We start from the raw sequence: 17,384 nt of genomic DNA, 5'->3' as shown, positions 1-17,384 counted from the left end.
ATTAGTGAAGAACCTGAAGCATCTGGTAGCAAATGCTGGCCAATGTCTATCCAAGTCTTAACTTGAGGAAGTGAGCATCCTAGCTCACCGGACCTGACTCTTATTTGTGGCAGGGTGGAGAATGGGATGCAGGTGAGTATGGAGTCAATGGAAGCTGTAATGCAGTTGGTGCAGAAGTCCGTATGAAAGATTCTGACAGTGAAAATGGAAACATAATGAGGTATATTTTAGAGAAAACTACCAGGACTTGGTGAAAGATTACACATAAATGGTAAAGAAAAGGGAAGTACTAAGGAGGACTCCAGACTTTTTCCAAAAGCAACTGAATAGAAGTTGGCATAATTTTGGGAAAAGGAAGACTAAAGAGAAATAGGTGTGAGGAGAAATTAAGGATTTAACATTGAATAAATCAGGTTTGAGATACTTGTGAAACAGAAAGAGGAAGTAACAAGCAGATATTTGAAAATAAATGATTAAAAGATTCATATTTTGGGGGACTTTCACTGTATTACCTCCGGGAGATAGATCCCTATCATTGTTCACATCACACTGATGAGGAAAACCGAAGTACAGAAAGGATAAACGGCTTGCCCAAAATCACAGAGCTAGTACTCTCTCTGGCAAAGCAGACTCTCACACTTAGACAATTTGGTTCCAGAGCTCACTCACTATCAATATACTATATTGCTTCTCTGGCAGCTGACTGACAACCTCATGCTATGGGGACTCCAGAAAAGTTCAGCATCTGGTACCCAGGAAAGGGCTGAGGTATAAGACTCAAATAGAGAGCTGAGTAAAATTTTCCACAATGTATGGGAAAACTCACACCTCCCTCTCCCCTCTCAACCCTTAGACAATTTACAAGAGTCTCCTGCAAAGACACTTGAATAGCTGCAGAGAAAAGATATATTCATATATGTGTATATATATTCCATGTGGAGGTTCTCAAAGAAAGAGCTAGCTCGGTGCCCTACAATCTTACAGTGAAGTCCACCATCCCAACCTATGTATACACCACTTCTGGAAAGTTTCTTAAGGCCTTCTTATAAAATGTGGATGGAAAATCATGAATCACAAATTTGGGGATTTATACTTCTATCCATGAGAGTAACGAGTAGTATATCTGTCTTCCCAACACGAATAACTATAAAACAAAACAGAATCTAAAAGGCATTTTCAGGTACTGGACAACAGGCAGGACAAGTCTCTGACCCCTTAAAGAAGAGAAACACATGCGTGATCTCTGGATTTTCCCAAGTTCTCTGCCTGAGGGCAGTTTCCTGACCACGACACAGGGAGTCAGAACCCAAGCAGAGCATGGTGAGTTTGAGCTAAGGTGTTAGAAGACAGGAGTCTAAGCCTCCAGGGATGGCTGGAATTTATGGGGCAAGATATAAGAAAGAAGCTGGTCCCAAAAATTGGGAGTTTACTTAAAGATTTTTTACACTGGATTTCATCAAAATTAAAAATCCTTGCTCTGCCAAAAAAAAAAAAAAAAAAAAAAAAAATCCCTGTTAAGAAAAAGAAAAGACAAGCCACTGATAAAGAAAAGCTATTTTGAAATCATATATCCAATAAATGACTTCATATAAAGAACGCTCTAAAGTCAAAAGCAAGAAAACAAACTACATCTTTTCTAACAAGAAATCAATAATGTCTAAACCTAATGAGTTAAGAAATTACAAAATAAACTTATTGTATAGAAATATAGAGATAAATAGCTGAAAGAAGTTAAGGTGATTTTCACCTCTGTGATATAAGGCAGGGGACAGAGAGGGCTCTCATTTCCCACGTAGAGTTTGTAACACTAAATGACTTTCTATGCTATAATGAAATGTGCAACTACACACACAAATAAGTACGTACACATTTTTTAAAAGGGGAGGACAGCTCATAGTAGCAAATGCTACTGAGAGAAAGAACAAGACAGAGGTGGCAAAGTAACATGGGATATGACACCATACAGGTAGACAAGCTGACCCTGAGAAATGTTAATTGTGGTAGAGGGATAGCAAACTGGAGCATGATTCTGAAATCCAACACTCAAGTGTGAATCTTGGCGTTACCATCTGTATCTGAGAATGAGAAAGAAACTTAACCTATCTGGGCTTCAGTTCCTTTTAACACAGAGGTAAAGATAACAACTGCTTCATGGAGTAACTATACAGAGTGAGACAGACAATGCACATAAAATACTAAGCACAGTATTGGAATATAATTAGTATTATACGGCAGATAATAGTGGCATTATCTAAAAAGGTGATACAGAATAAATGGTAGTATAAATATAACATCTGAGGTTTTCAGACTGTTTTTCCCTTTAGCAGAAAAGAAATACCCGTATTCAGAGATGGCATTTTTATATTCTAGTGCTCCATAACAAAGATATTACCTGTATCACTATGAATTCATGACTTAACATCTGTGGCAAAATCATTTTCTCCTTTGAACTAAATAAACCCTAATATCACAACTGGCAAAAGGTCACCTAGTTCACAACACAACATTTAGTGTGCTTTTGAAAACAAAATCATTATTTATCCAGATAGGCTCTTCAAAATAAATATGGCTTGTATATTATAAATAATAAAAGGAATATCAATATTTCTGTAATAACTTATCTAATTTCATTCCTCTTTTTTAATAAAACAGAAAATTTAACTTACCAAATCACCCCAAAAAACAAAACAGGAATTTGATTAATCAAAGCAGTAATTGCAAATCTGCCTGGATATCAGAGTCACTGGGCAGCTCCTAAACATATTCAGATTTCAACCTTCATCATCTAGCTACTGATTCAGAATTTCCAAGGGGGGAACCTAGAATATGTATTTTTAAATTCTACCCAGCAAAGCATAATAAAAAACAATCTGCAAAAGAAGAAATAAAACAGCCAGTGAAAATGAAACATTATGCTCAACTTTACTATTAAGCAGGAAAAATTCAAGTTTTAAAAGCAATGAGATTCTATTTTTTTGTTGTTCAAATTAACAAAAATTAAAGAGACTGAAAATGGTGCTGATATGGGTAATGAAAAAAAGGCATTCTGATTTATCACTATTAAGATTTGCTGTTAACAGTTTGGAATAATTGAGAGTACCTTTTAAAACTGAAATTAAAATGCCAGCAATCCCACCCTATAGCTATGAAAGTTTAAGGACCATAAGGATATGTGTATAAGGTTGCCAATTTCAGAACTATTAGCAATAAAAACAAGCCAAAAAAAAAAACTTGGAAATAACCCAAAAGCTCATTAAGAAGTACATAATTGAATGAGTTGTCCATATTATAGAATATTAGGTAGTTATTAAAAAGACTAAATTAGGGACTTCTAACAGGGCTGGAATCAGTAGCTTATTACAGCAGACCAGTGATTCTGTCAAAAATGATTAGCAAATCTGGATAAACCATAAATAATATTTGTTCAAAGGTACTGGAGAGTTACCAAGTCAGTCAAGACTAGAAAAGCCAAAATCCCAAAAAGAAGGAAAGCTCACTGAGGTGAATCTGATTATCCGTTTTGCTCTTTCTTCCAGCAAATCTACTAAATTTTAAGCAGTTAAGAGCAAGAGTCTGAGAATACAAACACAAATAGCAAGAAATCCAAGCAGAAGGAGGTGACTAAGAAGAGCTTTTGACTATTTATAAGAGCTAGAGAGCCAAACCTTAGAAGTTAAGCTTGACAAGGCAGTCACATCATAAACAGACAACACTTGATGCCAGTTCACTAAAGTATCTATTGATTCTTAAGCTTCACTGTGCACCTTTTTTTTTTTTTTTTTTTCTTTTTGGCTATGCCCACAGCATGGGAAAATTCCCCGGCGTGGGATGGAACTGAGGCCACATCATCGACCTGAGCCACAGCAGTGACAATGCCAGGTCCTTAATTCACCAAACCACTCAAGAACTCCAAGAGGGCATTATTTTAAACAAAAAGTAGATGAAAAACTGAGTAAAGATTTCTACAATCTTATGGCACCAGGAAAATAAAAACTGAAGCTCAGAAACCATGACACAGAAGCAACTTATATAATCCAAGCCTTCATTAGGATTATCTAGATAGTAATACCTTATGAACAAAGATGAAGTAGGGGTAAACTGAAACTTAGAAGGACTCAGCTCTGGCTCTGACTGACTGACATGATCTATTCTATTCCAGCTGTCCTCTAGACTACAAGGAGAATGCCCTATGATGGAAGAAATTACCACTCAGAGTCAACAGTACTGTTTATTCAAAATGCCCAGCATTCAATCAAAAATATGCAAGCATTAATTTCCAAAATATACAAACAACTTATACAACTCAATGTAGAAAAAAACAAGCAGAAGACCTAAACAGACATTTCTCCCAAGAAGATATGCAGACAACAAGCACATAAAAAAGATGCTCAATATCACTAATCATTAGAGAAATGTGAATCAAAACTATAGTGAGGTACTACCTTACACCAGTCACAATGGCCAATATAAAAAACAAATCTATAAATAATAAATGCTGAAGATGGTATGGAAAAAAGAAAACCCTCATACATTGTTGGTGAGACTGTAATCTGGTGCAGCCACTATGGAGAATGGTATAGACAGTCCTTTAAAAAACTGAAAACAGAGTTAACAAATACTCCTGCAATCTGACTCCTGGGCATATATCCAAATAAAACTAATTCAAAAAGACACATGCACACAAATGTGCACTGCAGCGCTATTTTCAATAGACAAGACATGGAAGCAATCTAAATGTCCATAAACAGATAAATGGATAAAGAAGATGTGGTACATACATACAATGGAATACTACACAGTCATAAAAAAGAATGAAATAATGCCATTTGCAACAACACAGATGGTCCTAGAGACTATCATACCAAGTGAAGTTGAAAGAGGAAGATAAACATCATATGATAATATTTACATGTGGAACCTTAAAAAATGATACAAATGAACTTGTTTACAAAACAGACATAGACTCAGAGACATAGGAAATGATGGTTAGCAAAGGGGAAAGTGGAAAGAGGGATAAATTAAGGATTTGGGATTAAGAGATGCATATTACTATATATAAAATAAACAAAAAGTCCTACTGTATAGTACAGGGAACTATATTCAGTATCTTATAATAACCTATAATGGGAAAGAATCTGAAAAAGAATATGTGTGTGTGTGCACATGTATGTATGTGTATATATTCAATAAATATACTTCAATAAAAAAGATCTAATATAAAGTTCTAACTAAAAAATAAGCAAGCAGACAAAGAATAAGACCAAAAGCAAAAACACAACAAAAATAGACTCAGATAATAAAAACAACCAACATGAATGTTTTAAAAAACATTGTGATTAACTCATTCAGGAAAAGATAAAGAAAATTATGAAAAAATGGAGAATTTCACAAATAATTGAACTTTATAAAGAAGAATGAGGAGTTCCCCTTGTGGCTTAGCAGTAATGAACCCAACCAGTATTCATGAGGAGGCGGGTTCAACATCTGGCCTTGCTCAGTGGGTTAAGGATCCAGCATTGCCATGAGCTGTGGTGTAGGTTGCAGACACAGCTCAGATCTGGCGTTGCTGTGGCTGTGGCATAGCTGACAGCTGAGGCTTTATTTGGCCTCTAGCCTGGGAACTTCCATGTGCCATGAGTGCAGCCCTAAAAACACAAAAAAAAAAAGAAAGAAAGAAAATAAAATTCTAGAAAAATAAGTGAAATTAAAAGCTCAAAAGTAAGTTTAATGGCAGAATGGACACAGCTCAAAATTAGGTCAGTATACCACAGACAGAAGTGGAAAACATAAATGGTGGGTAGTGAAGAGACAAGGATGGAAAATTTAAAAAAAAAAAAAAAGGGAACACAAGATATGCATAAAAACATAACATACATGTAAATTCCAAAGCCACAGTGGAAAAGAGAAAACTGTTACAAAAGCAATGTTAAAGAAATAATGCCTGAGAATTTCACAAACTAATGAAATATTATTGGCTACAGTAAGTACAATAAATACAAAGAAAAGCATACTTAGACACATAGACAAACTATAGAAAAGCAAAGATAAGTAGAAAATTTTAGTTGTCATGGAGAAAAGACTCACTGCCTTCAAAAGAACAACAAAAAGACTGACAGTTGAAACTTTAACAGGAACAAAAAGAGAATATCAGAATGTCATGAACACGCTGGAAAAAAAAACTAACAATTTAAAATTTTACACTCTTCAAAAATATTATTTCAGGAAAGCTTAAATTTTGAATAATGGAAGAAAAAGAAAGTAATCATGTGAACCCTCTAGCATGTAACAATTACAAATCTAACTATTTAAAGATAATAGAAAGTGTACAAAAACAGAAGCCAGCAGAAAATTTAATCCTCCAAAACTTCAACATAAGAGGTAAGACAAGAATTCTTGCTTTCTGGCCTGAAGGTGTTGCCCAGCTCCCACTGACAAAGCTGCAGAAAATGCTACTAGAAAACAACAGCCTTACCAAACAAAGTGCCAGAGATCATAGTTCAGGGATACTAGAGCAGTGAGAAATCTAAAAGAGGAATTCCAGTGAGAATGAGAGCACTATAAAAGGAATGAAAAACTATATAAATGCCATCCAAATCCCTGACTAGCATCTAAACTACACTTAAGGTAGGAGATACAAGGAGAGTGGTTGTAGAAAAGCAAGCAAAGACCAGCCAGTAGCACAAATGGAAATTAAGAAATCCTCAGGAGCAAGGAAGTAACACGGAAGGTTATTTCACCATCTTAGTTTAAAATCCATGACTGCCAAATACACTACTGCAAAGTTCATATATTTCAACAGAAATTACTCAATATTAACCTAAAGTAGGTTTGACTAGGTTAAAGATGCATATTTTAATTATAAGAGGACCCATTAAAAACAATGCAAAGAGTTATATGGCTAAAAAGCCAATAAGTGGAATACTTAAGAAAAATGTGATGAACTCAAAAGAAGGCAGAAAATGAGGAACAGAGAAATCAAAAAATAGATAAGGTAAATTTAAAAAAAAAAGCAAGTGACCAAAAAAAAAAAAAAAATGGGGTTCCCATCATGGCACAGCAGAAACGAATCTGACCAGGAACCATGAGGTTGTGGGTTCGATCCTTGGCCTCGCTCAGTGGGTTAAGGATCCAGCATTGCCATGAGATGTGGTGTAGGTCACAGACGAGGCTCAGATCTGGCGTGGCTGTGGCACAGGTCAGCAACTATAGCTCTGATTAGACCCCTAGACTGGGAACTTCCATATGCTGCAGTTATGACCCTAAAAAGACAAAAGACAAATAAAACAAAATAAAAGCAAATGGCAGACCTAAATACAACCATTAAATATAAATGGACTATACACTTCAAAATAAAGGCAGAGTCTGTCAAACAATAAAAAGCAAGAATCTAGTTTATGCCATCTGTGAAAGATGCATTTTAAATACAAAAACCAGTTTGAAAGCAAATGAGTAGAAAAATGACACTCAAAGTGAACAGTAACATGAGAGCTAGAATATCTATATTAATGTCAAATAAAAGAATGTCAAACAAAATCAATGCCAAAGAAAAAAATTTCAGTATTGCTAGAGATAAACAGGAATACCTCATAACAACCAATCGAGTCAATAAGAGGATAAAAGAAATCCACATATGTATGCATCTAATAGCTTCAAAATTCATGAGGCTGAAACAAACAGAACTTGAAGTTAAAACAGAAAAATACACAATCTTTAATATAGTTAGAGAGTTCAAAATTCCTTTCTCAGAAACAAGCAGACAAAAAATCAGGATACAAAAGATTTGACTGACACTACACACTACCTTAACTTAATTGAAATTTATAAAATATACACTCAAAAACTGAATACGCATTTTTTTTCAAGTGATGGAACATTCACCAAAATAGATCAAATGATGTACCATAAAACAAGTCCTAACAGATTTGAAAAAATTAAAATCTCACAGAGTATTTCTCTGACCACAAAAGAATTAATTAGAAGTAAACACTTAGACAAACTCCAAATACCTGGATATTAAATGATTCACTTCTGAACAACACATGGGTGAAAGAAGAAATCACAAAGGAAATTTTAGAAAATATTCTGACTAAACTGAAAATAAAAACACAACATATCAAAATTTGTGTCCAGTTAAAATAAGGCAGAGTGGGAAACTGAGAGCTTCAAATTATTATTCTAAAGAAGAAAATCTAAAACCAATTATCCAAGCTCCTACCTTAGAAAACTAGAAAAAAAAGAAGAGTAAATTAAACACAAAGTGGAGAAAGTTTAAACTTACCCTTCAAAACACTCTATTAAAAACTAATTAAGCAAATTATAAAATGAGAGAAAATATGTGCACAAATGTTTGACAGGATTTGTATCCAGCATATGCATAATGAACTCTTACAATGTAAGAGTAAGACAACTCTATTTTAGGGGAGTTCCTGTTGTGGCACAGTGGAAACAAATCTGACTAGGAACCACGAGGTTGCAGGTTTGATCCCTGGCCTCTCTCAGTGGGTTAAGGATCCGGTGTTGCCGTGAACTGTGGTATAGGTCGAAGATGTGGTTCGGATCTGGCATTGCTGTGGCTCTGGTGTAGGCCAGCAGCTGTATCTCCGATTAGACCCCTAGCCTGGAAACCTCCATATGCTGCAGGTGCGGCCCTAAAAAAGCAAAAAAAGAAAACAACTCAATTTTAAAATGAGTTAAGTATCTAAAAAGACAATTAACAAAAGAAGATGCATAAATGACCAGTACACACATGAAAATATGCTCCACAGCATCAGTCATTAAGAAATGCAAATTTAAAATGTAAACAGACTGAAAACATTCCTAAAAGGGCAAAGGCAAAGAACAAAATGAAACAATACCATGTGCTAATTATAAGAAACTCATAAGAACACAAAAAATCTGAAAATAAAATAATGGAATAAGATATGCTAAGCAAGCACTAACCAAAAGAAAGCTGTCATAACAATGCTAATAAAGGAAAAAATGAACTTAAGGCAAGACGCATTACTAAAGACAAAGACGGATTACATACTGATCAAAGGATCAAGCCACCAGTAAGATCCAACAATCCTAGATATGTATGCTAAAAATAGCATTAAAATATACAAAACAAAAATGAATGGAGTTCCCTGGTGGCTCAGTGGGTTAAGGATCTGGCATTGTCACAGCTGTGGCTTGGAGCACTGCTATGGCATGTGTTTAATCCCTGGCCCATGAACTTCCGCATGACTCAGGTGTGGCCAAAAAATTAAAAATTAATAGAACTAAAAGCAAAACCAGAAAAATCCAGAACCAAAATGAGACACCTTTCTTTATTACTAGAAAAAAAAAAGCAGAGAAAAAAATTCAGCAAGGATATAGATGATCTGAAACAACAGAATTTGCTTGACAGAACTGACATATGAAGAACAGTGCACCCACAACGGCAGAATCCACCTTCAGGTGCGTGCCATTTTAACAAATGTGGTAACAAGCTGAGCCACAAAGCAAAACCCAACAAATTTGAAAGGATTCACAATTCAATATATTCTCCTATCAGAGTGTAATTACGCTAGAAATCAAAAACAAAAGGTAACTATAAAATCATCAAATGTTCAGAACCTAAGGAATATACTTCTAAATAACCCATAGGTCGTAGAAGAAAGTACAATGAAAAGAATATATTTTAAGCTGAAGAAAACAATAACATATCAATGCTTGCAATATGACAAGATACTCTGAAAAGAAAATGTCATTTTATGAGGTCAGCATAATGTTGATACCAAAACCTGGTAAGACATTATAAGAAAATTCCAAGCCAGTACCTCCTGTGAACATAGAAACATTCCAAACTAAGCATTAGTAGACCAATGCTAGCAATAAATTAAAAAGTTAATAACAAAAATTATTTATTCCAAAAATAAAGTTGTCCTAATGTTTAAAAAAAGTGAATGTAATGTGCCAATATTAACAGATTAAAAGAGGTAAAACTATATAATCATCAATAAATGTAGAAAAGCCATGTGATAAAATTTAATACTGACTCATAATTTAAAAAAATATCCTAAGCATATTAGAATAGAAGGGAAACTCTTATAGGACAAAAGTCAGATTTTTAAAAAGCTTATAACATACATCAGAATTAGTGATGAAATAATGAATGCTTTTCCACTAAGATCACAAAAAAACAAAGCTGCCCACCGTTCACATTGTACTGAAGTTTCTGGCCATTACCGTAATGTTAAAAAAAAAAAAGAAAGAAAGAAAAAAGAAAGTATATGGAATGGAAAGGAAGCAATAAAGCTGTAGTTTTTCACAGACAACATAATCGTGTATGTAAAACCTAAAACAATCTACACAAAATTAAGTGAATTTAATAAGGTTGCTGGTTATAAAGTCAATTATCAAAATTATTTCTATAGAAGCAAGTTTATTTTTTCAATAATACTGTTTATAATAAAAATGTCAAAACTTAACAATAAATCTAACAAAAGGTCTAAGTCCTTTACAAAGAAAAAATTTCAAAACATCACTGAAAGAAATTAAAGAACATCTACATGAATTGACAAATATACCATTCATGGATTGGAAGACTCAATACTGTTGACAGTAGTCAACTGTTGACAGTAGTCAAATTAATTGATCTATATTTGATACATACAATTCCAATCAAAGTATCAGGCATGTTTTTGTACAGATGTGTAATCTGACAAACTGATTCTGAAATCTACATGAAAAAGCAAAGGACCAAGAATAATAACCCAGTTAATATTGCAGAACATCGGAGGACAGAAATCAAGACATCAAGATATCAGACATTAAGATTCATTAGCTGCAATGACAATGTGGTACTGGCTCAAAGATAACTAACAAGCCAGTGGAATACAACAGGGGGTCCAGAAAGAGACCTACATACAGCTTCCCACAGTGATGAAAAGAGACACTGAAGTATAGCAGAGAAAAGATAACTCTTCAATAAACAGTTCTGAGTCTATTAGATACCCACATGGGAAAAAAATTATCTTGACCTCTTCTTTATATTTTATTTGACAAAACAATAAAACTTCTTGGAAATAAAACCGGAAACAGCCTATTGAAATATGCAAAAGTTTCTTAATCAGAACACAGAATGCACTTAAGTAGAGGGAAAATTTCAGACTGTAGTACATTAAAATTAGGAAATTCTTGATAGAGTCAATCAACAGCCCATTTTTTAGGAACCTCTTAATCTATGCAGTCTGATAATTCACTTAATTCTACTTATATAACATTCAAAGAATAATGCTTTTGTAAGCGAATGTTATCTTGATTTATAAAATTAAATCCATAAAAATTCATAAGAAACTCAGATAATAGTAATTTTCAATAGTTAGGACTTTTAATAACTACTGAAAACTCAATAAAGAATCAAATACAATTTGAATTTAATATTAAAGTAGCATTGTTTTCAGTCATTTTTAAAATGCAGTTTTACTTCCAATGTAAATCCTACTAATAATATGCAATTATCACAGGTGATTAAAAATAGCAGGCAGGCATGAAGTGACCTGTTAAGCAGACAAGAACAAAGCCAACTTAAACCACAGTAAAGGCCCAGAGCTTCCCATGATGGCTAGCAAAAATAAGCCATCTGTTGCAACAAAAATAATCTGAAAGATACAGTAATAAGACTGCACTTCTGCCGTTTATTTAAATAGTAAAAATTCAATTTGACTCAGCCAGAATTATAGCTACAACAGGATGAACCTTTCTTCAACAGGGGAAAGACTGCTACACATCATCTTACTTATACAAAAAGCCTCCTTAGTTCAGCAAAACAAAGGAGAGGAGTAAAATAAAGATAGCAATAGCTTCCAGAAGGCACAGACTTAAAAAAGTATTAATGAATAATCGTATACAGTCCAACTCTCATTCTCGTTCACGCCAAATCTTAAGACAACACCTATTTATCTTTTACTATGTGAAGGACACTGTGTATTCTCAACTACTAAACATTTTACCTTTGCAGCAAGCTCTAGTCCAATTTTGTCAGCTTCAGCCTCCAGCGTTCTACTATATGGTCTATCAAATATAAACTAAGAAGAAATAAGAAAGAAAAGTTCCATTAAGACTATTTCATAACAAAAGGAGCAACATCATGAGATTTTAAAAATTTATTTCACGGAGTATCTAGGACATAGTTTTTATGCTCTCCATGACTAACAGTTAAAGAACACCAGAGTATAAAAGAAAGTGCAGCCTCTATTTCCTCCATTAGAGATTAATATTTTAAAAACATAAAAAGAATAGGAAAAAACTACACCTACAAACTTCTGGAGAGTCCACAGTATCATACAGAGTATTTCTATTTTTCCAATTATACTCTCCACTTGCTAGGTAGAGGATTCCCTAAGAAAGCTTATTGACACAGGCTTTTAATATGGCCAAGGAACATTCTGATCTTGCAGTTTGGAAAGAAAATTGAAAAAATATAGATATATAATAGCCACTGACACTAAAGGATTTATTTCAGTTAGAGAAATAACCATATAGCAGAATGTTCTTATTTTGATATATTATCTTAATTTCTTAATTTCCTCTGTTTTCTAATTATTGATTAGTTAGGAAAATGGACTTTTCTTCCAACTTCAATAAAAAAATACAAATAGATATAACTTTAATTGTCCTAATTACTTGTATTTATGTGAACGCTTTCCAGTTAAATTCTAATTTTCAGTAAGTACTAAAACTTTGTAGACGATAGATCAATAGACAGGATTTTTGAGAAAAGGACTATTAACTGGAGAAGCAATTATTCAGAGGTAGCTAGCTACATGTCAGCAATGGCTAGAAATAATATAATCGACTTAATCCACCATACATGGCCATCAGATATGACCTACTTCCTTCTAGATCATGTCTGTTTCAAGTTGTTGAACTCTATTAAACAGTGTGTTTGCTCTCCATGAACAGTCTGCAGGTGTCCCAATAAATCTACTGGTAGTATAACTGATTAAAAACATTGGCTTTAAAAGCAGAAAAACTTATGTTCGAGCCCAAATGCCAACATTTATTAACTATGAGCTCTGGGCTAATTTTTTAACCCCCCTAAGCCCAGTAGCATCATATGTAAAATGAAGCATTAAGAGTACCAAACCCCTAGAGTTGCAGAGAGGATAAAATGAGCAAACAATAATAATAACTCCTATTTATTGAGTCCTTACTTTGTAGCAGGTACTGTGCTAAATGCTTTGTCAGTGGTTCTCAAGTGGATGTGATTTTGTCCCTCAGGGACATTTGGAAATGTCTGAAGATATTTTTGATTGTCACAACCGATGTTGAGGAAAAGAGAGGAGAGCTACTGGGGGGTAGAGGCCAGATGTACACAGGCATCTAGATATTTAGAGGCTACTAAACATTCTGCAATGCAGAGGACAACTCTCTATAACAAAGAATCATCAGTCCAAAATATCAATCATGCTTATATTGAGAAATCTTGCTTTAAATGCATCATTAAACCCATACCCATGTTTTGAGTTAGCCACTATTATTATCCAAATTTACAAATAAAGAAACTGAGACCTCTAATAAGTAATCTGCTAAAATTCTACAGAATTTAGGTCTAAGAGAGTTTAAATTCAAATGCAGATCCATCTGATCAGAGCTTGTATTCTTAACCCCTGTACAAAATTAATATATAGTGTTTATCCTAGTACCAAACACATAGTAAGTACTCAATAAATGTTAGCTACTATGGTTATTACTAACAGCTCTAAAAACCCTACCTGGTAGTGCTCTATTAAGCCTGTTACATTACACCAAAACAGTTAAGGGAGGGCCCCTACTTCTTCCCTTCTCCGACCAAAAAAAAAAAAAATTTCAGCAGTTCCCCCTCAATAACTTTACTACCAGCATCCCCCTCTGCTCTCCAGTCACAAAAAGAGAAATATTTCCTTGTCACCAATATCGGGAGGGGCCTTGATTTGGTGGGGGAGGGTTCAAACAGAAGTAATCCTTACTTCATTTTCAGTTTTTTTTTTTTTTTGCTTTTTTAGGGCCACACCCGCGTCAAATGGAATTTCCCAGGTTAGGGATCGAATCAAATTGAATCAGAACTACAGCTGCTGGCCTACACCACAGCCAGAGCAACGCGGGATCTGAGCTGCGTCTGCCACCTGTACCACAGCTCATGGCAGTGCCGGATCCTTAACCCACTGAGCGAGGCCAGGGGTCCAACCTGAATCCTCATGGATCTTAGTCAGATTCGTTAATCGCTGAGCCACAAAGGGAGGTCCTCAGTTCAACTGTTAAAGAATTGTACCAATGTAGCAGGATTATCATGTATGTCAAGGAAGAAACAGCTTTAAGTTATCTTCCTTATAATCTAATCTTCTGATTACATTACAAAAAAAAAAGCAATCTATTGATAAATGGGAAAAAAACTACACTACCTTCTTTGACTTCCCAGCATATCAATGATAAAAATAAAATTTAAATATGAGATTCTATATAACCTAAGCAGTAACCATTCCTTCTTTTTCCCTTTAAGAACTCTTATTTCACTATAAATGAAACCAAATGATATGGCAACACTGAATAAAAGACTTATTCAATTTCAAAAGCAATTTGTCTAAAAGAATTTTACACGTTAGATTTAAACAGCACCCAGATGGCACTCTGATGGGTGCTCCACAAATCACAGAATAAACAAATAACAGATTGTTCCTAAATAACCAAACCTCCTAGGACAAGAGGAAATATCTGATGAAAGATGTAAAATAAAATAATTAATCTTAGTTAACAAAGCAATTATCAAGACTGCAAGAACGACTTTCGGTGGTGTACTGTTCTGAAAAAAATGGAGGATTCGGCATATTTTATCAGATGACTATTCATTATATCTAAGTACTAAAGAAAAGTTAACACCGATTAAGACTGTCCCTTCAGGAGTTCCTGTTGTGGCTCAGTGGGTTAAGAACCAAATGTAGTCTCCATGACGATGCGGGTTTGATTCCTGGCCTTGCTCAGTGGGTTAGGGATCCCGTGTTGCTCCAAGCTGCCTCATAGATGTGGCTTGGATCCAGTGCTGCTGTGGCTGTGGTTCAGGCAGCAGCTGCAGCTCTGATCTGACCCCTATCCTAGGAACTTGTACGTGCCAGGTGCAGACACTAAAAAGACTGTCCTTGCAATATTTTTCAGGCAATATTACTTTAACTGGGAGTGAGGAAGTGAGGTAGGCAAGCAGCTTCTGCCAACCCTGTGCCCATTAAAGTTTACAGGTTTTAAGAGTTCTCCATCAAAATGCAAATATTTGGGGGTAAGAAGAGTCATCCAGTAAGTACACCACTGTTACTGAGAAACAAAAGCGTACAGTTTGAAGATAAAGCAACAGAAGGAGAGAAAGGTTTTGTGACTGGGTTTTCTCTCTGTAAGAACAATAACTATGAAAAACAACAAAACAATTATAGTAGCCACAAGCTACTAAGTCCTTCTAATTCATCTAGCTCCATCATTTGAGAAATCCAATATTTTCTAATTTGAAAGCTCACATCCCCTAGAAATAAGAAAACCTAAGACACTAAAAATTAGTACCGATATTTTGCAATAAGATTCGACAAGATGTGAAAACACCTCCGGTATTTTTTGCTTTACAGTAATATTAAAATATCCTCACCACAGGCCCCTGAAAATTCAAGTTATTGTCTCAGACTTACCTCTTGCAATTTAGACTGTATCCACTGGCCCAAAAGGGCCAAACTATCCCGAGGACAAATGGCCCAAATCATTGTGAGAAAAATCAGACCTAGGAAATCCAGTAAATGAACCAAGCTAGCCTTTTCTGCCTGAGAAAAATCAAAACAATGAAAATTACACTTAATAAATTTAGACAGTACATGCTTACATTTTCTAGTTCATCGTGTGTAATAACATGAAATAATTACATGTGTTTAACTGAACTTCACCAAGTAAAACTACAAGTTCTTTTTCTTCTGTGTGCTTTATCCCCTCCCAGTCTGCTTCTCCCATCTCTTACAAATTTACGTTCATTCCATTCATTCATTCATTCAACTAACACACACTTGAGCCATTACCATCATTCAGACACAGCGATAGGTTCATTAACCTACAGTTTCTTATATTAAGAAGCACAATAACCTTGCAAAATAGGTACAACTGTTCTCTATTTTTTAGATGAACTAAGACGAAGCAAAGTTAAAAGAGGTGCCCAAATTCATACAGCTATTAGTAAAAGAACAAAGGAAATCAAATCCAGGAAGCTACAGTTTCTAATAGTCATTAAATCTTTCTAAAAAATCAAATACACATGTTTACTATGCTTATACTTTTGGGCAAAGACCAAATACTGCCTAACATATGAAGCAATTAAAACAAGGAACAATTCAGAAAAATACCAGAAATTTATTTTAAATAAATGTCTTTTGGACTTCATGACCTAATCTATGAGGATTTATGCAAGTGTACAATTTTATCAGCCTAGGACTAGGAAATTTAGTTATATGATTTTCTTGTAACTACTTACAGCAGGTAGTCAAAAAAAAGGTTTCACTTAAAATTGTTTTGAGTAATAATATCTTAATACAAGTTTAATGCACTGGACTATTCACTGCTCACAACCAAAGCTGATTAATAAATGTTATTGTAACACTGATACTGATAATACAGGAATCATTACTTGAATGTATGAAACACGGCTGACAATTGAAAATGATCATCCAGAACACTTCTTAATATAATCCGCCCTTGCAAAGTGTTCTTCACTTCATTGTAAGAACTATGATTCATGAAAAACAATTACGGAATTATTTTAGCACTAAAGAGTAGAACTCCAAATGATGGAAGTCATTACAGAAGAGAAAGTTCTTATAATGAATTAATAAACAATATAATTGCTATTACATAAGCTTAAGAGACCCCAAAATTTTTAAAATCTATATTCATGTAATAAATAATGAAAACAACAAAAAAAAGCTAGACCTAAGCAAAATGGAGACTCCCAAAAGAGAAAACAGTGTTAACAATGTCTAAGATCTCTAACAAAGAAATATTAACAACTATTTCCTACTTTTAAGGCTGTGATTTGCTTTTCGTGTCTCATCTAATTATTGTTCTTGCAATGAGATGATAACATTAGGCCAAATAAGGCACTGATCTAGATGTCAGAAAAATTAATGTACAGACATTACATTTAAAAGGTGAAATGAACACCTTTTAAATACAAGTGGCTAAAATTGATTGATTTTGCAGTTATGAAGCCATTTCTAGAAAAACAATGTATTTCAACTGCTCAGATTTATTCTTCTATGTATCTGCTTAAGGAAAACATTTCAAAAAATTTTCCTGTAACTTAGAAGAAATAAAGTAGACAATTACTATTCATGCTCCAGAACAGCACAACTCTGGCCCACTTC

At 34.4% G+C, this 17,384-nt stretch overlaps 1 protein-coding gene across 5 annotated transcripts in view; it reads right to left on the bottom strand.

Moving 5' to 3' along the window:
* Positions 1–17,384, bottom strand: part of OMA1 (OMA1 zinc metallopeptidase) — a 68,063-nt gene that overhangs the window by 35,606 nt on the left and 15,073 nt on the right. For all 5 annotated transcript variants that reach the window (XR_002345172.1, XM_003356445.4, XM_013999356.2 and 2 more), the window contains exons 6-7: positions 15,669–15,797; positions 11,976–12,050 (exon numbers count right to left, since the gene is read on the bottom strand). Coding sequence is in view for 4 of the 5 variants with exons in the window: in XM_003356445.4 (XP_003356493.1) it covers positions 11,976–12,050; positions 15,669–15,797 (204 nt within the window). In the remaining variant the exon portion in view is untranslated. The remainder of the gene's footprint in view (positions 1–11,975; positions 12,051–15,668; positions 15,798–17,384) is intronic.

The sequence above is a fragment of the Sus scrofa genome, chromosome 6 (assembly GCF_000003025.6).
Source record: "Sus scrofa isolate TJ Tabasco breed Duroc chromosome 6, Sscrofa11.1, whole genome shotgun sequence".
Lineage (NCBI taxonomy): Eukaryota > Metazoa > Chordata > Mammalia > Artiodactyla > Suidae > Sus > Sus scrofa.
This window is presented reverse-complemented; position numbering and strand designations above follow the sequence as displayed.